Raw genomic sequence first — 24,992 nt, 5'->3', positions numbered from 1 at the left:
GTGCTCTTGGGAACCTTCAATGCAGCAGAATTCTTTTTGTCGGCTTCCCCAGATCTGTGCCTCGACACAATCCTGTCTGAACTTTGCAGGCAGTTCCTTCGACCTCCTGGCTTGGTTTTTGTTCTGATATGCATTGTCAGCTGTGAGACCTTATATAGACAGGTGTGTGCCTTTCCAAATCGTGTCCAATCAATTGAATTTACCACAGGTGGACTCCAATCAAGGTGTAGAAACATCTCAAAGATGATCAAGAGAAATGGGAGGCACCTGAGCTAAATTTCAAATGTCATAGCAAAGGGTATGAATACTTATGTAAATGTGATGTTTCAGTTTTTTCTTTTTAATAAATTCGCAAAACTTTCTAAAATCCTGTTTTCTCTTTGTCATTCTGGGATATTGAGTGCAGATTGATGAGGGAAAAAATGAATTTAAACGATTTTAGCATAAGGATGCAACATAACAAAATGTGAAAAAAGTGAAGGGGTCTGAATACTTTCTGAATGCACCGTACATTACTGCAAGCCGACACAGTCTAATTTTGCACTTCCCAATTTCTACCCTAGCACTCTCATGCTGTGAACTATGAACGGAAACAAGGCTATACGCTCAAGGTGGAGGCCATGAACCCCGCACCCAGTTCCAGGCACACTTGGCCTCCAGGAGCATCTCGTGACGTGGCCACGGTCCACGTCACGGTTCTCGACGCCGATGAGCCGCCGGTCTTTTCTTCAGATCACCGGACCTTTCGCGTTCAGGAAGACCAGGCCGTGGGCAGTGCTTTGGGATCGGTCACTGCCCGAGACCCTGATGCAGAAAACTCCCGTGTGCGGTGAGCTGAACTCCTTGTGCAGTGAGCTAGACCTGTGTCCATTGAGCTGGAGCGATGTACGGTGAGCTTATTCTATGTTCGCGACTCGAATATCCGTGTGGTTAGCTGTATATACCTGTGAAGGTACCACTTATGTATGATGGGGTCGCATTGTATTGCCATTACCTGTTTAGTGAAGTTGAATTACATGAAGCCAAATGGTTTATTTTAGTGCCAGTAACTACAACAATTACCTTACTGTGACGTATGACCTATGACTTACCTATGACCTTACCTTTTCCCTTGTGGATGCAGCTCCTGGCTGATGGTTGCATTATTTCTGGGGATGAGGCTGTGCCATTCATACAGTGCACACTGTAGATTAGAGCAAGAATTTACACATTAGCCAAAGTACGAGCTTGCATTAACCTTCTTTTATATCGTTCGACCGTACTTTGAAAATAGAGTAATCCAATGTGTCCTCGAACCTTAGCCAAATATTCCAAAATTCCTGCGCTCCTAACAGGTGTGTGCTGTACATCAGTGAGTTGTGCTTTAATGATGCACCCAACAGATCAAATTCATGTTTGAATCCTGCCAATCCTGGTGTCATGTATACGTTTCTTCCCGGTTTACTGCCACATGAAGTTTTGTCACATGTATTGCACATGCACAGTTGTTATGTAACCTGCCTTCCCCTCTTACGACTTCCTTTGCCATCTTTACCCAACCTTACCCCCCAACTTTCTTTCTTTTTTTTTGTCATATTTTTCTGTTGAAGGTATTCCATCGACCACAACACAGATTTTGAACGTATGTTCGAGATCGGGGAGCATTCTGGGGTGCTGACGTTGGCAAGGGCACTTGATCATGAACAGAATGCTTGGTACAACATCAGCATTCTTGCCACCCAAACCAGTAAGTGGCACCCGAACCGGTCACATCTTAGCAAATCATCAGATCTGCATAAATCATTCGCATATCTCAGCGAATCAATCTCGTATCTGCGGAAGTCCTTTTCATGGGGAAGGGAATGATCACGTATCCAGAATGTGGAGGGGAGGACCCACCTTTAAACGCCATTTTTCCCCGCAGAGCAGGGGTTGGCCTTTTTTGGGCACCATGGTCCCCTTTTTTGAAGCAATGTTTTACGGCCGGATGCTCTTCCTGCCGCCAACCCTGTTAGTCGCCTCTTGCGACACACAGGGAATTACCAGTGAACTGGTACTCAATTTGCCGACCTCGGAAGGATGACAAGCTGAATCAACCCCCCTGGCGTTAATTCAGCGATCGACCGGGATTCGAACCCAGGATCCTAGGATCCCAAGCCGGCACCCTAACCGCTAGGCCAACACCAGGCTCTAAAGAATGTGGAGGGGAGTAGGATCAAAATGTGTACGTAATGAATAGATGGCTCTTTATCCACTGCAGAATACTCCGTTTTTCACCAAGGAAGTGAAGCAAACATAAACAGCCCTACACCTTAAATTACCTTTTTGTATTTTTTATTTATTAAAAATTTTGATATTTATTCGGGGTTCGTATAAGAGCTAAAACTGTCAGGTGACCTAAGATTCACTAAACTAGTAAATTTTGAAAGCCCATAGGTCACTATATTCTTCAAACAAGGCCAATCAGAACTCGTAAAATTAGTGAACCAGTTAATGGCTCTTTGTCCTTAAGGTTCAGATTCAACTCCATTTTTAAATTCATTTTGGGGGAGGAAATGTAAGGAAAGTTATCCCAACTCTATATGTGCAGATGTGTACATAGGGACAAAATGTATATATTAGTGCAGCAGTTATGTTGATGCTAATGAATACCAATGAAGAACAGTTTGTTGGATATTATTTTTGCTTTTTGAACTTGTATTGTAACGTTATAACATTGCATTATAGTGAAATTCCATTGCGCATGTTTTTGAACAGTATGGGCGGCACTACGGTAGAGAGCATACCTCCACCAGGCTGAACAGTTTACGTTTTGTATCCCATTGATTGGCCAGATCTGGATTCGGACCTGAACCAAAATCGAATCAGCTTGTTCTTGTCAGCAACCCTACATGTCCACCAAGTGTTGTCATAATCGGGCCACAATGTTTTGGAATATCATGCTCGATATAGCTTTTACCCTGCGCTCGCGAAAGCGAAAAGCGGGGTTAAGCATTCATGTGAGTTTGTGTGCCGTGTGCCGTACGTGTCTGCATTTCAAAAATTCATTTTCTCGGCAACCGTTGGTCCGATTGACACGAAAGTTTACCAAAGACGTGCCTCATCCAGTAGAATTTTTTTATTCATAATTATGACGTCATAGATCACGTATGCACGCCATCTTCGGAAAAAAAGTTACACCTCTATATCCCCCAAACCACGCAATGGAAAAAAATGAAACATGGCTCATTGTCAAGTACCGCCAACCCTGTTAGTCGCCTGTTAGTTTCACTTCCATGTGGAATAAGATATGTTGATGGTGATGTCATCGGTGCCTTCATTATGACGTCATAATTCGACAAGTACAACGCTTGATCTGATCAGTATGAATAAAACAAAAAATCCTCTCCAACTGTTAGACCGATGGACACGAAATTTTCAGAATATGTGCGGCGACTCCTGTATAATTTTTTTATGATAATTATAACGTCATAGGTCCTGACATAACGTCATAGGTCCTGACATAACGTCATAGGTACAGACGCCATCTTGGAAAAAAATCGAAAAAAGTTTCACTTCTATATCTCCGAAAACCACTCCATGGAAAAAATTGAAACATGGCTCATTGTCAAGTACTCCCCTTGTGGAATAAGATCTGTTAATATGTCATTGGTGGCTTCGTTATGACGTCATAATTTGACAAGTACAACACTTATCCAATCATTGTGAATTTTTTTCCTCAGCAACTGTTGGTCTGATGGGCATGAAATTATCACCATAGAAACGCCTCCTCCTGTAGAATATTTTAAATTATAATTATGACGTCATATGTCATGTGGTACAGGCGCCATCTTGAAAAACCGAAAAATGTTGCACCTCTATATCTCCAAAACCTCTGCTTGGAAATTTTTTTAACATTGCTCATTGTAAAGAACTCCATATGGGGAATAGGTGTTGTTAACGATGACGTTAACGATGTTAATTATGACGTCATAATTAGACAGGGACAACGCTTAGTCTGATCAGTTTGAAATGCATCGAGCGTGATATATGCAACAATTATTAGAAAATATACATTTATGATTTCATCGCTCACGTGGTCTGGCAGCCATATTGGATCAAAGGAAAAAATTGTTCAAAAACAGAAGAGTTGGCTCACAACAAGTTGACTGTGCAGGGTACGTATTCTATGAATACCATCTAGTTGTCCCTGTCTCTTAATGGAATTGTCTTTTTTCTCCCCTGTCAATTTTACAACGTAACCAGAGCAAAGTTGTAGCGTTTGTTGGCTTTATCAGCCTTAATTACTCAAAAAATAATTAACGGTGATCTAAAGTTCAGGGTAGAGCTTTACAGAAATCATATACAGCATAATGAGTAGCTCTTCCATGAACTTCGACTTTGTATGCAAAGAAAACGACATTGGGAGCTATCACTGTGATTTTTAAAGAAAGGAAACAACATAAGTAAACAACTGACAAATCAGCAGGAGTACAGTATATGGGATATTGCAAGGTTGGGACCATGGGTTCACGTTGCCAGCCTTGGAGATCTGACTTTGGAAAAACAATAAAACTGTTCCAGCAAACATTAAAATTGCCTGTACCTCCTCCATCAATCAATCTTGGAGTATCGGTGCAGCCCAAGTACTTCCTGTGCAATAGTTATACGTTGGGTGGTTTGCCATTGTCTTCCCAGAAGTCAGTCGGGGCAGCAATTCGGAATTTGGCCACGATATTGGCGATAACTTTCCTCCACCTTGGGATCTTGAACTTTCACCAGCAAACATTGCTGGCAAATGGGTCCTGGGGCTTCTAATGTGTATATGGCACACACGTTGCTGCATCACCCTGCATGTGAAACACCAGAATGACAGTTTATAGACAGTCTGAGATTCGAATGTGGGCTCGACAGATACCTGTAGGCCATCCTGCCTCTGAATGGTCCTCTGAATCATCAGGCAAATATGGCAGCCTTTTAGGAATTTGTCAAAATTTGATTTGCTTACATCATTTAAGGAGAGATAAATCATTGCCAGGCACAATCCTGGTTAGAGTATGCTTCATGTCACTATGTATGCCTCCAAAAGGTACTCCAGAAAGTATTGCGTCCTTTCTTTTTGTCATGCAAACATTCTCCTCCATGAATCTTTAAAATGGCCTTCTTGCAGACAATGAAGCCATGGTGGGATGGACCGCGGTGGCCATACAAGTTATTGATGTGAATGACAACCCACCACTATTGCGTCCACCATTGTCCATGGTTGTGTGTGAGAACATTCGTCCAGGACAGGTAACCACTGCTTGATTGAACATATCATTGTTCTTCAACATTGTTTTAGGAGGCTCTCTATCTATTACGTATACATATCTACAAAAGATGTATGGAGGTATGCACTGTGGAGGAACGTTCGGAGGTAAATCATGCGAAACACATTTAAGGAACAAAACGGAAGTGTAAAAGAGGGGCAATTGAGGGCAGGAGAATTGAGAAGCAGAGGCGGAGAAAAAGGAAGAGATTGGAGGTTGATTGGTGGAAATAAAAGTGGTTGGGAATGTAAGATGAAGGGTAGAACTGAGCAACACACTGATGAGAAAAATACACTGAAAACCACCGAGCTTGGGGGAAGTGCCATCACTTCCTGGGATAATCAGGGCACCAGCGACGTCATAACAATGGCGCCACCTTTTTCACCGCACTCAGCGGGGCATTTCCTCCTCTCCATGGACGCCAAACGATGGGGATTGTCCATGCTCTATCCTTTTAAATACTGAACACCAAGCAAGGAAGCAGCATGTACCATTTTTTAAGTCTTTGGTATGATTCAAACCGGTCCATTCTGGGTGGGTGTTTTTAGGAGACACCATCTCCTTACTGGATGGCCATTGGCTCCCTCCGAGACCTCATCCGCACTTTGTCAGGTGTTGGTTTTAGTCTTGGCAGGATGTCACAGTCACCCTCCCCACTAGCAAAGTCAGGGGTGTCGGTTTAGTTGCCGACAAACCGACCATGCGACCATCATTTGTATGTAATCTGTAAGACATCTGCCAGTTTGTCCTCTGCTTAACTCACTGTTCACATGCACGTGTATATCTATATCTACTCTCTATCTGGCCTATGCATACAAGTCTGCCTCATACCTATCAAAATTAACTTACAGATCTCCTTTATACACTGTCATATAAATAAATTAATCAGAATGTTGAGAAAACTTAATGCAATAATGCAGGATTACACTGGAAGTAGGTTGTAGGATCCAGTTCCTGGTCTCTCATATCCTGTCTCCTCGGCTCCAACAGCCACACCCTATTGCAGGGGAGGATTGGCTGAATTTGGTAGCACAGGCTTCCATATATATAAATAAAAAAACCACCTTTAGAGGCCATTTTTCCCTGCAAAGCGGGGGTTGGCCTTTTTCGGGAACCGTGGTTGTTGTTGTTTTTTGGTCCCCTTTTTGAAGAAATGCGGGGCATTTCCTCCTCTCCATGGACGCCAAACGATGGGGATTGTCCATGCTCTATCCATGGATGTTTTATGGTCCGGATGTCCGTTCCTGACGCCAACCCTTTTTGCCGCCTTTAACGACAAACAGGGAATTACCAGTGAACTGGTACTCAATTAGCCGACCTCGGAAGGCATGACAGGCTGAGTCAACCCCCCTGGCGTTAATTCAGCGATCAACCGGGATTCGAACCCAGGATCCTGGGATCCTAAGCCGGCACCCTAGCCGCTAGCCCAACACCAGGGCTAATGATATTTAAATGCAACAGGATATTCTGCACAACCAAGCAGAGACCACTGGTTCAATTTCCTAACAAGCTCGAAGAATAGTTGACAAAGGCCAACATGGTGTGATTCAGTGAATCTACAGAGATGAATATTAAGAGCATGAAACATAATTATTTCATACAATCCTAATTATTCCACAATGTTCAAGCACCTTCTTCACAACATCCACCTGTATCATCATTTCCCATTTATATCCCAAATATCCTCTCTTACCACATTCACATCTCCTCCTCTACCATCATTTACTTTGCTTTGCAACCTGCCTCTGGCCTCCTCTAACCCCCGGGAATTAAATAATACATCAGCTCCATGTGAATGAAAATAAAAATGCATTGCATGCACTTTGGTCATTCTACGTGTATAAAACAGGTGGTGCAGACAATCGCAGCAGAGGATCGTGACGAATCGTCAAATCCCAGTGAGTTTCGCTTCTTCCTGGGACCAGATACAAAGGTCCGAGGAAACTTCACCCTGAGAGACAACATGAGTGAGTATGCACCACAGTGGTTATGGTGGTCACAATTCTTATTGTGACCTTATCTCGTGGTTTATGTGGGACTCAGAAAATTTCAATGCGAATTATATTTAACTAACTTTAACTTGAAGCTGTAGTGCAACAAGAAATATTCGAACTTTTCAAATATATTAACTTTTCTTCGGTGTTTAATCAGATTTGATGAATGGTGGCATAGTCTTCTCCTCCGACTTTACATCCCCTTTTCCTCTCAAATGTTGTGTTTATGTGCTTCCCCTTCTCTCCCCATCTTGTCTACCGCTCCCCTTTTTATATATACTTTGTTTGTTTGTCTGTTTGATTTGTTTGTGTGATAAATGTTAGCTCTTTCACGAGCCTCGATTATGTATAGAAAAAAAAAACTCTGCGGCTCTCCTTCCAAATGATGTGCAGTCCTTCTGTTTCTCCCTCGAGTCATTTTTCCCATGTCGTGCTGCCAAATAAGTGTGTTGACTCAGTATAGTCAGGTTCACTCTGTTACCAAATATAATTCCGTTCAAAATTTTGGGAGATTAGCAAACCTGTACATTTTTGGAATCATCAGAGCATGGAGAATCCGAAAATCAATGTTTACATTTGCACAGACACCTGTATGGCCGCCATTTTGGATTTTCAAAATGGCCGCCATAAAATACATATTTTGCGTGATCTCGGCTTCTAGTCAACCTAGAAACTTAATTAAATATGCTAATCCTATGTTTTCTGGGTCAAGGAATCCAATAAAGGCCTCAAAATAGTGCTCAGGATTATAGAAAAGCAACAAATAAAGGTAATTGAAAACCATTGTCTTTATATTTGTGATATAACTGTATTACATAATACATGATATTGCAAGTCCTTTGAAGTTATAGGTATGGGTTTATAAAGCAAGAAAGCAGCCTTGTTAGTATCAGATTGAACTAAAAGTCCTATACACAGGATCTACTAGGTCTATACTGTTCAGGAATATGCTTTTACTGATCTTCATCACTGTCCTGAGTGTCATTTCCGCAAAGGTGTCTACGCAAATGCCAACATTCATTTTTGGATTCCTCATGCTCTGAATATTCCAAAAATGTATCGTTTTGCTAATCTCCAAAATTTTTGAACGAAAAAACATAGTGAACCTAACTAGTATGTCACCCTTCTACACAACACAACAACATGCAGTTTAAGGCCATTTTCCCTGCAAGAGCGGGGGTTAGCCAGTATGTCACCCTTCTGAGGTCGGCAAAATGAGTACGAGCTTACTGGTAACGGAGCGCCGCATCCGCGTATCACATCAGCCATTCATATGAATCTCCTTGTACTTTCATCCACAATCAGATTTAAAATGTCTGCCTAAAATGTCTTTAAACAAAAGATTTTGAGTTACAAAACAATGTCGTATTCAAATACCAAAAACCGAGGAATTAGGAGACCTGGAGCTACAAACGAATAGCAGTTCCTCCATTATTGCCAGGCAACTCGTGAAATGTGTGCAGGGGCGTTTTCTTGGTGAAAAAGCCATTAACCCTGTGGCAACTGAGGTTCCTTTTTCAAATCTTCCATTTAAAGTGGTCTTTCAAAATGGCTGAATTATAATTTTCTTTGAAATCCAAGGGGAAGCCACGAATGTCAATCACATGCACAAATCTCGAGGAGGACAAAGAGGACAAGTCCCTTTCATCAGTCACACCAAAGACAATGCTACATTTATCTGGCCCACTTCTTCCCCTCCCACCACTCCCTCCACCTCCCAAACGTTTTAATGAATCATATTATTATCACTGGAATGATGGTTAAAATCACAGGTTCATATTCCAAAATTAATATCTTCACCCAGAATCCTGCTGTTTCACACAGAAGACAGCAGCTGCATCAGTCTCTCTCTCTCTCTCTCTCTCTCTCTCTCTCTCTCTCTCTCTCTCTCTCTCTCTCTCTCTCTCTCTCTCTGTCTCTCTCTCTCTCTCTCTCTCTCTCTCTCTCTCTCTCTCTGTCTCTCTCTCTGTCTCTCTCTCTCTCTCTCTCTCTCTCTCTCTCTCTCTCTCTCTCTCTCTCGATGATTAAACTCTGGTGTGATAAACGGAACCTGTCCCTCAATCCTGGAAAATCTAACAGTCTCATCCTCTCACTCTGGGATGATCATCAAATTAAGCCACCAATCTATCCCTTTCGTCGACCACTGGAAGAGGTTCAGTCTCTTGAACCTACATGCCTCACCATCATCCATGACCTTTCCTGGCCCTACCACATAGTAAAACCGGCCTCCAAAGGCAGCCGTAGAATAAGTATCCTCCATTGATCCAAATCTTTCCTTGTGTTACATATTTATATGAATGTATGTGAATTACCATTCAGGTCTTTGCTTATCCGTGTGTAGTATATTAAGTTGTTGTGTAGTTGTTGTGGTTGGAGGGTCAGGAGCCCTTCTGAGGGAGTGGCCGGAAACGGAAGTGACCGGAAACGGAAGAAGAAAAAGACACGAGGAAAAAAGGACGATTCTTCTTCCTCGCCCCGCTCCGACAAAAGGTGGGATCGACCTTGCGCTGCGTGAAACAGCGGCGTTGCGAAGCCTGTCTGGCGAGAGGAATTACCGGAACGTGTACCGGCCCGGTGGAGACGTCAAGTTGACGTGGGGCCGTGCATCGAACCCGCGTCTGGCCTCGCTCGCGGCACCGTCCAAACAGACGCGTGCGGGTCGCACGTTGGGGCCTAACGCGCCTTGCAAGCGGCGTGGGGTTTGGCTTGCTCTACCGTATCCGCTTCGCGTGGCCACCAGGGGCTGCAGCCTCGGTGCCTGGTACGATACCTGCCCGGTGGAAACACGTCCACCCGGGGTTCGTTCTACCGCCCGAGTGCGGTGACGGCGACCATCATCTTGGTCAAGAGGGGCCCAGAGACATTGTGCGGGACCGAGACCGAAAGGGTGTCGTGAGTACTCACCGGGACACACGTATATAAGATGGCCATCTTACTCATAGGAACGTGCTTGTGAATTGGGAATTGTTGATGGTTGTATATGGTTGATTGCTCGGGGAAAATCTCCGTGGTTGTGTCATTGCAATTGTATGGTCATTCCCATTGAAATATATCCTTGAACGTCAGTTGTCTCCTGGGGTGAAATTCATATGGATTGCGTGGCGAAAGCGCATATTTAATACAGCTTTCTGGCGAAGTTCCTCTCACGGTCCGGGGGTCACCGAGACCAGGTATTCACCGAGGGGACCACGTAACACTTGGAAAATCAGAGCTGCTCACATTCCACAATACCTTTGCCCATAGTTCAATGGAGTACTGTTCTCCACTATCAGCTGGTACCATAGCATGACATTTGTCTCCTGGATTTTGTGGAATCTAAAGCTCTGAAAATTACTGGAATCTCCTGGGATAAAGTAATGCACAAGATCTGTTGCTCTCGCATGACAGGCAGGCCGATGGTCTCTCATGTTCTGTCTCACTCTTCCCTCGAGGACCTCAAGCAAGCAGTGCAGCACCATCTCTTGTTATCCCCAATTCTGACCCATCGTCTTTATTCACCCCCAAATAACCTTTCCTAAAGCAAACATTTTACTTTCTAGATTCAGTCTTCTCCCCTCCTCCATTTTCTCTTTTCCTGCTCCTTTGTTCCCTTGATGTTTGTCCCGCTGTCAGTTCTACCTTGCTCTTCCATGATAAAGGAAAAAAAATGGACTTGTTAGATCTGATAAACTCAAACACGACTCGCAGAGAAACTTCAACACCACCCACAAGAAGCCATTTTATATATACGGATGGTGCAAGTGGGTTGCTTATAATCCCAGCAATATCAGTTATCTAGGCCAGACATGCAGCCCTTGTATCCAGCACTGGCATCAATTGTCATCCCACGTTACAAGCTGCAGTATGTCACATCAATAAACAGGACACATTTCGCTGTGCCGAGATTATTATCTGTACATATGCACCTCATCAAAGAAGATAACACAGCAAAGGAATGGATATTTATCATTTTCGTATCGGTTTTTCTTCAAAGAAAGTCAGGAAGGGCATGCTGAGAGAGTCATTGGTTGTAGTTCGTTTGCTTTTATTAAATAAAGTCTTGAAGGTTTTCACTCCACATCAAATGTAAAGTAAAAAATGTAACTGATCCATCCTGGATCTCAGCACTACAAAAATATTGCAGCTCCAAAATGTTCCCGCGATCGCTCATAAACCATGTGGCCATTAGGGATATGGATTTTTTTATTTTTTACTCAAAATTTTGTCCCTTACACGTTACAATACAGATCAGTACCCGTGACGTCAAATAAATCAAGAGGATTTTGTTTTGCGAAAGTTTTTATTTTTATTTTTTGCTTTCTGCTGTTTTTGGACTCCGAAGTATTGCCTGTATCATTGAATACTTCTTGGTCTCAGTCACATCCCACAATTCATCACAAGCCACAAAATGTGGCAAAATGTTGTCTTGGGACTGAGCGCACGTGACAGGTCTTGTGATTTCTTTGAACGGATATTGAATTTTTTGTGCGCCATTCTCCCCTCCTGTTGGTCAAAGCAGGGACCCTTCATCTTCAGTACCCTTCATCCTTTGTTGTTTTACTCTTCCATGAGCCTTGACTCTATATTGTACGCAAGATTGCCTGCTGGTGTCTATCCTACTATTGCCCTATTGTCTGTGTCCACCCCTATTGTTCTCGTCCACACCCATCCTTCTCCCCACCCCATCCAACCCCCTCCAGGTGCATTTAAGTTGATAAACTGTTCGGTTGAATTAATGTGGTGTTAATGTAGTGCAGAATTGATGGGATGAGTGGTTTCCTCCTGCATCAAAGTTACTTTGTAGACTTCACGAACAGCACAAGTAAACTTCTTTATTTGTTTAAGCCAGCTCGACACATATAGATTAGATAGCATCACACAGACATTTCCACACACCTGAATTGGACTTGGCTGAAAAGATCTTCAGCACCAATTAATTTGTTTCCTCCTTCAAGCTGTCGAGAGCCAACACAATGGGTCTTCGTAGAGTCTGTAAAAACCACAATTTAACAGAATCCAAACTAGACCAATGACCACAAAAGCATAAATATCACCTGATATTGATAATTTAATGGTAAATTAATTGGACTCGGGTTCAATTCGAATGTATTTTTTTTGATTTGAGGGATTTTTATCCCGAGCTGTCAGACTCAAAATCGTGTGACGCAAGATATGAACGAAAGATTCTGTCAAGTCCACTTTATAGTCAGGTTCACTATGTATTTTCGTTCAAAATTTTGGTATATTAGCAAAACTATACATTTTTGGAATATTCAGAGCATGAGGAATCCAAAAATTAATGTTTACATTTGCGTAGACACCTTTGCGAAAATGACACTCAGGACAGTGATGAAGATCTGTAAAAGCATATTCCGGAACGGTATAGACCTCGTAGATCCTGTGTATAGGACTTATAGTTCAATCTGATACTACCTATAACTTCCTATAACAACCTATAACTTCAAAGGACTTGCAATATCATGTATTATGTAATACAGTTATATCACAAATATAAAGACAATGGTTTTCAATTACCTTTGTTTGTTGCTTTTCTATAATCCTGAGCACTATTTTGAGGCCTTAATTGGATTCCTTGACCCAGAAAACATAGGATTAGCATATTTAATTAAGTCTCTAGGTTGACTAGAAGCCGACATCGCGCAAAATATGTATTTTATGGCGGCCATTTTCAAAATCCAAAATGGCGGCCATGCAGGTGTCTGTGCAAATGCCAACATTGATTTTCAGATTCTCCTTGCTCTGATGATTCCAAAAATGTACAGGTTTGCTAATCCCAAAATTTTGAACGAAATTATATTTGTTAACATAGTGAACCTGACTATTTAATGATAGTTTCTAAAGTTTATGCATATAATGTTTCCACGTACCGTGAAATTACTTTTTATAACATTCCAACATAGTTCATGTACGAGCTGGCCACATGTGTTGTTGATGTCGGCCACAGCAGTGTCTTCGTTGAGTACTTGATTCAGTTCCGTGCATATGCAACACATGACGAATGTTTACATATTTTCCAGAAGTGGAGGGTGTTCTGTTGATGCGCTCCTTACTATAAGTTACGACAAAGGTTTGGAATTTGGTCATGGTACTGGTGATAACTCGCCATCCTTGACCGCCACCAACTCGTGCTAGCTGATGGATCAAATTCAATGACAACTGCACTACCTCTAAGTTATTCTGCCAGCCCAGTACGTAGATGATTTTTTTTTTTTTTGTATACAAGATCGAGGCTCGTGAAAGAGCTAACATTCACACAAAAAGTCAAACTAACACATAAAACACAAAATAAGGGGAGCGGTAGACAAGATGGGGAGAGAGGGCGAAGGACACAAACACAACATTCGAGAGCAGGGACATCGAGAGAACTGTGCGAGGGACAGGGCTTGGAGGGAGGTGGGAGAGGTATAAAACATATGGACACTGCAAGGACGTCCAGGAAAGAAGTTGGAATTTCAAAAAAGTGGATCTGGGGTGAATTAGTGGGGGTAGAAAAGATGAAGGTTTTGGATGGGGAAAATAAGAGATGGTGGTGAATAGATGTTTTAAAGACCTGAAGGGAGGAGTGGGATTGAAGGGAGTGGGGGAGTTTGTTCCAGAGGCGGGAGAAAAGGGGAATGAAAGAGTGAAAGTGGATGGGAGGGTTGTCCAGTCGGTCTTTTCGGAGAGACATCGTAAGAGTGTGAGATTTGTCAGGATTGAAAGACATGTTCCACTTGTTTGCCCAGTCTGTGATTTTGTCCAGGTCTGCAGAGAGTGAGGAGGCTGCAGACTGCCGATCTGAGGGATGAAGAATGGAGCGACAGAGAGTAGACCATCAGCAAAGAGATAGAGAGGATTTTCCAGAGAGTCAGAGAGATCATTGATGAAGACCAGAAAAACACAGGGTCCAGAACACTACCTTGGGGAACTCCAGTCAGAACAGGATGTGGAGATGAGAGAAATCCATTCAGGGCCACACATTGACTACGACCAGAGAGGAAGTCCGCAAGCCATGCGTGGAGATTTCCATGGATACCATAGGAGGAGAGAATGGTGAGCAGAGCTGGGTGCCAGACCGTATCGAAGGCATGTGATATGTCAAGGGAGACAGCTCTGATTTCCTGTTTGGCATTGAGGACCTCCATCCATTGTTGAGACAGCAGAAGCAACATGTCCAGAGTAGAATGACCTGGTCTGAATCCAAATTGATAATCGGAGATCAAGCCATTGGAGAAGAGGATGGATTTGATATCCGAAGGAATGATGGATTCCATGACTTTGCTGATAATTGGGAGCAGGCTGATTGGTCTGTAGTTGCAAGGATCTGTTTTTGCACATTAATTGTGTAAAGCGGAATGTGTGCTGATTTCCAAGATGCTGGCAGATGACCTGGAGCAAAGGAGAGGGTGAAAAGAACAGAGAGAGGGTGAGATAGAGTGGCAGAGCAGGATTTTAGGACCCGTGGGCTGATGCCGCCTGGTCCAGTTGCGGAATCAGAGTCGGGGTTTGACAAAACTTCTCCACCTTGTCAGGAGAGAAGGACACAGAGTCCAGGAGCAGTTGGGTTCGACTGGGAAAGGTGGGAACAGAGAGAGATGGGTTTGGGACACAAGATGTTGAGGCAAACACAGAGTTGAGGCATTCAGCCTTGTCACGTGCGGTGTCAACTGTGTAGCCATTTGAGGTAAGGGAGGGGATGGAGGGGGAACAAACACCAGAAACGGATTTGACCAGATGCCACCAGGATTTGGAGGAAGGAGACAGGTTTGAGAGTTCAATCTTGAGTGTGGAGAGATAGTGCTTCCTGGCACACCTGAGGGTAGACACACACTTGTTCCGAGCTTGGTGGAAGGAACTGAGATTGCCTTCAGTTGGATTAGCCTTCCAAGAGGCAAAGGCAAGTTGTTTCAGGGCAACTGCCTCACCACAAGATTCAGTGTACTATGGACGGGAGGAAGGGTAAGACAACTGAAGACGAGATGGGATAAATCTGTGCATGAGAGAGAGAGAGCAGTTTGCTTTGGAAGAATTCCCAGGAAGAGTTGATGTCAGAGGCAGTAGAGATGGGAGACCAGTCCAGATGATTGATGGCTGCTTGCAGACCATGCCAGTCGGCCTGAGTGAAATGCCAGACTCGTCGACGCTGAGGAGGCTCTCTGAGAATGGCCAGAGAGATGTCCACTTTAACAAGCACATTATCAGAAGAACCGATTAGAGCAGAAGAATAGCAGCAGACATTTGCAGGGAAGTTTGTCATAACCAAATCTAAAAGAGAAGATCCATCCTCCATTGACTGAGATCCGGGTCAGGAAATTGACAGATTGTGTCAGTCCCAATGAGTCGCAGAAGTCCTTTGCTGAGGTGCCATGGCTGGTGAGAGAGGAACCCACACCCAGCCAGCTGGCATGATGACAGTTGAAGTCGCCACATATGAGGAAGAGAGAGTTTGGATGAGTGGATAGAAGTTGGTCCATGTTGTCAGACAGCGAAATGTAAATGAAGTCATCACTGTTTAGAGGACGGTACAGAACACATATGAACAAAAGGTGGGAGCGGAGAGGAAGCCGTAGCCAGAGGTAATCCTGGGGGTGGGGTGGAGAGAGGGCAGTGCAAGGAGAGTGAGGAAGAGGTGTAATGGCCTGTTGGTCTCAAATGAAGAGCCAAATACTGCTACATCAAGACTAGAGTCCCTGTATAAAGAGAGTTGCGCCATGCGCTGACCCGAGATTTCTGGTCACGTGATTTCGTGGCGCCATTTTGTGTCTAACTTCACCGTGCGTGAACGTCAGCTTGGTACGGGAATGTTGTTTATTGCCAAACAAAATGACTGGTTGTTCTGCTTTTGGTTGTTCAAACCAATCTGGGAAATATAAGATGTATAGATTTCCAAGTGATAAAGTCAGAAGACAAATTTGGGAAGCGAAAGTCAGACGAAAGAGCTGGAAAGCGATCGACTCCTCGAGACTCTGCCAGGTAGGCCCACGCCGCTTGATGATCGATGTTCAAAAGCAATTCTATCTGCTCGGTTTTTTTTGGGTTGTCTGTCCGTTGAAAACCCTTTTAAAGGGAAGTGATTTGTGTTTGTTTATAATCTTCAAGGAGCTGACCAAAAATGCATTTCCGTGGGAAGAACCCTGCTCAATTTTTTTCGGGTAGTCCTAGCGGACCGCATATTGTCATCGATTGATGAAATGTCCCGGTACAGTGACATTGCCTGGTCTGCGGTTGGGTAGTCTGCGGGCAATGTCACTGTACTTTTTCAGAGGGAATTAATTTTGATTTTATAGGGGTGGGAAACCCATGGTCCGTTTTGTTTTCAGTTGTCTGTCCGTCCATTCAAAACTTATTCCGAGGCAAGTTATTTTTTTGGTTTAAAATCTTTAGCCTAATCGGCAATCATAAAAGCAATTTTAGGGGGGGACCTGCTCAATTTTTTTGCGGGTTGTGCAGCCAAGTCGCCAGCTATGAAACATATTAATCGATCAGGCAATATCCATCAGAGTTCTGGGCAAGGATGTAGTAATAAATGAACGTTTCAATCTTACTAGATGCCGATGACGTTTTCCTTATGTCAGAGACAGAAGCTGACTTGCAGCTTGTTAAATCATTACAATGGAAATTGAATATAAATGTTTATAAAACTAAAGTTGTACACTATAGAAATATGGCAATACCACGTACAGAATTTGTTTTAAGTGTATTAGACTATATGTCGGCTGGAAGTCCTACACCGGAATTGCTCTCGGCACCCTTTAAAAAATATTGGATATGCCCACACTCCTTTCTAAAAGTTATTAAAATTCAGAGAACGACAGCATTGGTTTGTCTTACTTATAATGTTAGCTCTTATATGCAGTGTTGGCTTGTAATATAATATGCATTGCCATACCACTTTTAATATCACCACACAGCTCTTTTTCACGGCAATAGCTGAGTTTTTGACAAAACAAATATCACCTGTATGTAATAATAAGACTAAATATGTGTAGTAAAATTTTTTTTAGCAGGTTTAGAATATATCACCCCATATCGCGAATGTACATGTATATCTAATCCGACACACTTAGACACAAAATGGCGTCCAAATTTGAGTTGACACAACTCTCTATATACAGGGACTCTAATCAAGACATATTTTATCTCTGTACTTTTCGAAGGGGAAAAGAGTGCAGGATGGGTTATAGATAATCTGTGGTAGAAATTAGAATGGATCTCATACATGGGTGGTTGTAGTAGTCGTGGTAGTAGTAGTAGTAGTAGTAGTAGTAGTAACAGTATTGATAGTAGTTGTAGTAGTAGTAGTAGCAGTATTGATAGTAGTAGTAGTGGAAGTAGTAGTCGTGGTAGTAGTAGTAGTGGTAGTAGTAGTAGTCGTAGTGGTGATAGTGGTAGTAGTAGTAGTAGTAGTAGTAGCAGTATTGATAGTAGTAGTAGTGGAAGTAGTAGTCGTAGTAGTGGTAGTAGTAGTAGTTGTAGTAGCAGTATTGATAGTAGTAGTAGTGGTAGTAGTAGTAGTAGTAGTGGTATTAGTAGTAATAGTGGTAGTAGTAGTAGTCGTAGTCGTAGTGGTGGTAGTAGTCGTAGTAGTAGTAATAATAGTAGTAGTCGTAGTAGTAGTAGTGGTGATAATGGTAGTAGTAGTAGTGGTAGTAGTAGTAGTAGTAGTAGTAGTAGTAGTAGTAGTAGTAGTAGTAGTAGTGGTGGTAGTAGTAGTAGTAGTAGTCGTAGAAGTCATAGTAGCAGTAGTAGTGGTGGTAATAGTAGCAGGTATCTTACCTATTCTTTGCTTAACGTCCATCCAAGGGACGACACACACACACATCGATGCTTCATCCTGCCTGCGAAACTCCTCCATGAGAGTTTATAGCTCGGTCGAGATACGAATCCAGGCTCGACAACTCATAGGCGAGTGTGCGTACCTCCATAGTCTAGACTCAGATCTGGACTATTCCGCCATAAAATATCTGAGTGGTGTGAATTTACTCCATCTGAAATCGTGTTTCAAAACATATAAATAAATCACATGTAGTTGTGATTCACAAGGACAACGAACTGCTCAATTCGGAACTTATTTCCATTTTACATTTCCTGGGCACAAACATTTGTCTAAACTTCTTCAAATAGGAAGGTTGAGCCAATGACCATTTGACAAGACTTTCTTTGCTGTTTCTGTTTTAAATTTTTTTTGTTCTTTGCTTCTTTTTTTTTTTGTTCTCACTTGTTTCGCATCATTTTGAATGATGTTTTTCCCCAGATATTTTGTATTCCCTGCCAGATCACATGTAACTTCTTGCGATCGACTTTGCATATTTGGCAGTGTCGTCTCCGCCGAGAAGTCAACATTATTTGCATTTTAAAGAGAAGAATGTTAAAAGTAATTGCATTGGCAGGACCTGAGATGGCGACCAGATTGTATAAACTCTACGACCAGAAATTATTGTCCGACAACCGTCTAAGTTGAAATATTAAATTTCGGTTTTTTTGCCTTAAATATTCTGTGGATTTGGACTCCAGACCACATGACGCGTACGCAAGACCTCTAAATACTAACTACCTAAAAAAGCCAAAATGTGCACATTTTTCTAACTATACACGACAGACACATTGAGCATCAATCCCATCATCTCGTTTCAACATCCAATTCATACAGGTGTTGTAAAGTTAAGGACACAGCCCTGTCTGACCTCATAATTAACTTGAGGTCAGACATATTGCTACAATACTTCACAGCACTCTCAAGATCTGAGTATCGGCCAGACATCAAATCGATGTTTGTGGGAACTTTGGAGTTGCATATTTTTCCAGTCTCTCATGATGCATCGGATATAACACCATTTTGAAGTATATTTCCACATTTTTTTTACGGGACTGATGATAACACTCGATTCAGCAAGGAAATGAAATGTAATAATTTAACAACTACAACAAGAACAAACGTTTTATGACAATTTCCCCCATTTTTCAAGGGGTTTGGCAAATATGGCATTTCTCCATACCCGTCATGTCAGTTTTGTGCAAACCCAAACATTCTTGACGTCTTTCTTGACATTTTAAATGCACATTTTTTTAGGATGTCCTCTCGGTTTTCTTCCCTCTACCACAAACTTCCTTTATTGCTTCCTTTACAGTTTCATCTTCCGACCTTCGTTGCACATGACCATATACCAAACAAGTCGTCTCTTCCAAAGTTCTTCTTCATTAGTAGTGATTTTTTAAAATCTCTTCCAGATTTCTGAGCTTGCAATTCTTTCTTTCAGAGACAATCCATTCATCCTTCCCATCATTCTCATCTCTGCTCATTCCATTTTTTTTTTTTAATCTTTGACCCACAGTGCGCACGTTCACTTCCATACATCAATACTGGTCTGATAGATTTTATAAACTCTTATCTTTTCCAGATCATGTAATGTACACCACCTATAGTTATCTCCACTTATTCCAGGCTGATTTTATCATTGATATACTGGCGAATTCTGCTCTTCCTGATCCCTCTATCATGTCACCAAGGTAACGAAACTTTTGACCTTTTCAAAGTTGAATTCTGAGCTCACCATTATTTAAATGTTCTTCTTCTTTTTCTTGTCAATGCGTGTTCTTGTGTGGAACCAGGCTTTTCTGGTCACCGTATCATGACGCTTGTAAGAGGCGGCAGGTTGGTGAAGCTTTGGCTCTCATTACTAAGTGCAGTGGTTTTAAATTGCATTGAAAAATCATTTTGTCTGATAATCTTTTTTTCTTTTGTTGCGGATGTTGTTGTGGATGTTGTTGTTGTTGTTGTTGTTGTATTTCAGAATGTGAAATTTGTCAGCATTCATTTTATTCCAGGTAATGAGGGATATGCACAGTACATTGTCGTTGAAATATAAATTAAGGAAACTTGGCTGGCAACAAATGCACAATAAAGCATCTGATCGAATCTTTGTTTTGCCGTGACCTACACTATCTATTGGAAGCACATGCTTTCCTTGATGTTGTTCAAATCATTGCACTTTCTACAAACTCAAGTTTGTTGTCCATTCCCTTCAGTGCAATGGCTTTTGTGAATTGCCCCGTGTTCCAGGGTTGTCTTCCTTAAAGGAAAGGCCATTGTCAAACTCAACTGACTCAAACATGCGCAGAGCAAATACAAGGCAGGATGGCCGAGAGCAGCGGTTCTTCACCTTTTTAAGCGCCCGTACCCCTTGAATGTTCATAATATTTCCCCGTACCCCCTGTCAAAAATGACTTAAAACTACAATAATAGATTAATTCTATATAAAAACACATAAAAAACACATAAAATTAAAATTAGCCACACTTATGGTTCTTACGTCATAAAAGAATACATGTCATTTTTTTTATTGTAAGCACTCATTCATATATTTTTATGATATAATATTTGCTTATAATTGAATGAAAATTTATTTAAAAGATAAAATAATTATGAACATCTAAAGTCCTAAATTATTATTTAAAAAAACCCAAACCCTTGTAATTTTTAAATAAAAACCCAAATCCTTGTAATTTTTAAATAAAAACATTTTAACCCTTGTAATTTTTAAATAAAAACATTTTAACCTTTGTAATTTTTAAATAAAAACATTTTAACCCTTGTAATTTTTAAATAAAATCATTTTAACCCTTGCAATTTTTAAATAAAAACATTTTAACCCTTGTAATTTTTAAATAAAAACATTTTAACCTTTGTCATTTTTAAATAAAAACATTTTAACCCTTGTAATTTTTAAATAAAAACATTTTAACCCTTGTAATTTTTAAATAAAAACATTTTAACCCTTGTAATTTTTAAATAAAAACATTTTAACCCTTGTAATTTTAAAATAAAAACATTTTAACCCTTGTAATTTTTAAATAAAAACATTTTAACCCTTGTAATTTTTAAATAAAAACATTTTAACCCTTGTAATTTTTAAATAAAAACATTTTAACCCTTGTAATTTTTAAATAAAAACATTTTAACCCTTGTAATTTTTAAATAAAAACATTTTAACCCTTGTAATTTTTAAATAAAAACATTTTAACCCTTGTAATTTTTAAATAAAAACATTTTAACCCTTGTAATTTTTAAATAAAAACATTTTAACCCTTGTAATTTTTAAATAAAAACATTTTAACCCTTGTAATTTTTAAATAAAGACATTTTAACCCTTGTAATTTTTAAATAAAAACATTTTAACCCTTGTAATTTTTAAATAAAAACATTTTAACCCTTGTAATTTTTAAATAAAAACATTTTAACCCTTGTAATTTTTAAATAAAAACATTTTACCCTTGTAATTTTTTAATAAAAACATTTTAACCCTTGTAATTTTTAAATAAAAACATTTTAACCCTTGTAATTTTTAAATAAAAACATTTTAACCCTTGTAATTTTAAAATAAAAACATTTTAACCCTTGTAATTTTAAAATAAAAACATTTTAACCCTTGTAATTTTTAAATAAAAACATTTTAACCCTTGTAATTTTTAAATAAAAACATTTTAACCCTTGTAATTTTTAAATAAAAACATTTTAACCCTTGTAATTTTTAAATAAAAACATTTTAACCCTTGTAATTTTAAAATAAAAACATTTTAACCCTTGTAATTTTTAAATAAAAACATTTTAACCCTTGTAATTTTTAAATAAAAACATTTTAACCCTTGTAATTTTTAAATAAAAACATTTTAACCCTTGTAATTTTTAAATAAAAACATTTTAACCCTTGTAATTTTTAAATAAAAACATTTTAACCCTTGTAATTTTTAAATAAAAACATTTTAACCCTTGTAATTTTTAAATAAAAACATTTTACCCTTGTAATTTTTAAATAAAAACATTTTAACCCTTGTAATTTTTAAATAAAAACATTTTAACCCTTGTAATTTTTAAATAAAGACATTTTAACCCTTGTAATTTTTAAATAAAAACATTTTAACCCTTGTAATTTTTTAATAAAAACATTTTAACCCTTGTAATTTTTAAATAAAAACATTTTAACCCTTGTAATTTTTAAATAAAAACATTTTAACCCTTGTAATTTTTTAATAAAAACATTTTACAAATTGTAATTTTTAAATAAAAACATTTTAACCCTTGTAATTTTTAAATAAAAACATTTTAACCCTTGTAATTTTTTAATAAAAACATTTTAACCCTTGTAATTTTTAAATAAAAACATTTTAACCCTTGTAATTTTTAAATAAAAACATTTTAACCCTTGTAATTTTTTAATAAAAACATTTTAACCCTTGTAATTTTTAAATAAAAACATTTTAACCCTTGTAATTTTTAAATAAAAACATTTTAACCCTTGTAATTTTTAAATAAAAACATTTTAACCCTTGTAATTTTTAAATAAAAACATTTTAACCCTTGTAATTTTTAAATAAAAACATTTTAACCCTTGTAATTTTTAAATAAAAACATTTTAACCCTTGTAATTTTTAAATAAAAACATTTTAACCCTTGTAATTTTTAAATAAAAACATTTTAACCCTTGTAATTTTTAAATAAAAACATTTTAACCCTTGTAATTTTTAAATAAAAACATTTTAACCCTTGTAATTTTTAAATAAAAACATTTTAACCCTTGTAATTTTTAAATAAAATCATTTTAACCCTTGTAATTTTTTAATAAAAACATTTTAACCCTTGTAATTTTTAAATAAAAACATTTTAACCCTTGTAATTTTTAAATAAAAACATTTTAACCCTTGTAATTTTTAAATAAAAACATTTTAACCCTTGTAATTTTTAAATAAAAACATTTTAACCCTTGTAATTTTTTAATAAAAACATTTTAACCCTTGTAATTTTTTAATAAAAACATTTTAACCCTTGTAATTTTTTAATAAAAACATTTTAACCCTTGTAATTTTTAAATAAAAACATTTTAACCCTTGTAATTTTTTAATAAAAACATTTTCACGCTTTTTTTCTTTAAATACTGTTATACGCTTATTTTATAATTGAAATTTATTTTGGGCGGTGTGTCTCATACCCCCAGCTTGGATAGGTTTCGTACCCCCATGGGGTACACGTACCCCCATGGGGTACAGGTACCCCTGGTTAAGAACCTATGGCCTAGGCACTAGAGGTACGCACACTCACCTCTCGGCTGTCGAGCCTGGGTTATAATCCCGACCCAGCTATAACTGTCATCCCGGTGTTTCTCAAGCAGGGTGATTCATCAATGTGTGTGCCGCCCCTCGGATGGACGTTAAACTAGGCGTCCTGTCTGCCGGCATGAGCTGGAGGACGTTAAAGACCCCATGGTGTCCTTCGCGAAGAGTAGGCGAGCTATCGCTGGCTCCATGAACAAACTACAAATCACTGCCATAAACAGCATAGAGCACTGCATCAGCGCTGCAACCGCACCCTCAGGCAATGATGCTACCCCACAGCCTTGTGCTGCATACAAACGAAGAAGAAGAAGTGCAAATTAATACACAAAAAATGCATGAATGAGATTGACATTTTAAAATTGGCAAAAATGATTGCCTCAAACAATATTGCCCTTTTTCCCAACTGGTTTTAGTCAACAACAGCATCTTGAAAGTTCAAGCATTGTTGCCGGGTGATGAGAAACAACGGATAGCAGACAGTAGGATGGGATGAGATTGGACAGCCTGTACAAATGAACATGGAAAATCAGGCAGTAAGTTGGACAGCCGATGCGGAGATGTAAAATAATAGAGCATATCGGACAAGACCAGACAGCCGACATATGGTCAGACATGGTTGGGATCAAAAACAGGATTACAAAAACCAAAAGATCAAACCAAAAAAGAACCAGAAGGGACACAGAAGTAAGATTGAGTAAATTGCAGAAAATCTTATCATAGCGAAATAGAAAATTTTGATTGACCCTTAATTGTTTTAAACGCAGCCCATTTAATTTCATGGAGCAATCGGCTCCATGAATTCATGGTAACACTAGAGCTGTCCCTGTAAAACGTGTAATGCAATAATTATCGAAAGGTCACTGTGCAGTCAATTGTTCAAAGAGGTGCAAAACCTTACCGAGTCTTGTTCCTGCTGCCTGCAGATGGCACTGCCAGCCTGCTGGCCCGTCATGGTCCATACAGCCGTTCGGGCCAGCCTCAATTCCTGCTGCCGGTACTCGTGTCCGACGGTGGTAATCGGCCTCTCACTTCCTCGGCCACTCTTACGGTGCAGGTGTGCGGCTGTGGGAACGACGGTAGCGTGAGACGCTGCGGCTTGGAACCGGCAGCGCTCGCCGGCGTGGGCACGGAGGCCCTCATTGCACTGCTCGCCTGCATTCTTATCTTGTTGGGTAAATGCAAAATACCACACAAAATTGCACACTGCACGGCAAGTCACTATACTGCACCATGCTCCTTAAAATACGTCCGCCACACTACATCATGCCATATGATGTATCACATTTCTGCACTGCACCTTGGAGCACCACAATCTACTGCAATGCACTAAACTTGGCCTACAAGTTACACTTCCAAAAAAGGCATGGGTTAGTAAATCATGAAAAGGCAAACTACTTTCACATACATTTTGACTCCTGCTGTCTTCTTCTCCCTTTCCCTTTCATATGCCCCATCCGTTTTCCTATTATTTTACACCTATGTCTTTCCATAATGCTTTTCCTTTCCCTTCGTGCCCCTCCTTAGCCCCCAACCACCTCCCTTTTCTCCTATATTCCTTTTCTTCCTTTTTTTTTCAATCTTCACCACCTCGTTGTGTTTGTAATATGTGCATGACCTCTCACAATGCAAGTTTTTAAGTCTTTAT

At 39.9% G+C, this 24,992-nt stretch overlaps 1 protein-coding gene across 1 annotated transcript in view; it reads left to right on the top strand.

The window, feature by feature from the left end:
- Positions 1 to 24,992, top strand: part of LOC137434506 (cadherin-11) — an 86,326-nt gene that overhangs the window by 58,365 nt on the left and 2,969 nt on the right. The window contains exons 6-10 of the mRNA XM_068127596.2: positions 564 to 829; positions 1,590 to 1,726; positions 5,129 to 5,250; positions 7,117 to 7,234; positions 24,271 to 24,519. Of these exons, the coding sequence (XP_067983697.2) occupies positions 564 to 829; positions 1,590 to 1,726; positions 5,129 to 5,250; positions 7,117 to 7,234; positions 24,271 to 24,519 (892 nt within the window). The remainder of the gene's footprint in view (positions 1 to 563; positions 830 to 1,589; positions 1,727 to 5,128; positions 5,251 to 7,116; positions 7,235 to 24,270; positions 24,520 to 24,992) is intronic.

The sequence above is a fragment of the Myxine glutinosa genome, chromosome 10, assembly GCF_964187855.1.
Source record: "Myxine glutinosa chromosome 10, kmMyxGlut1.1, whole genome shotgun sequence".
Taxonomy (NCBI): domain Eukaryota; kingdom Metazoa; phylum Chordata; class Myxini; order Myxiniformes; family Myxinidae; genus Myxine; species Myxine glutinosa.
The sequence above is the reverse complement of the archived record's forward strand: the minus strand, read 5'-3'. Positions and strand labels throughout refer to the sequence as shown.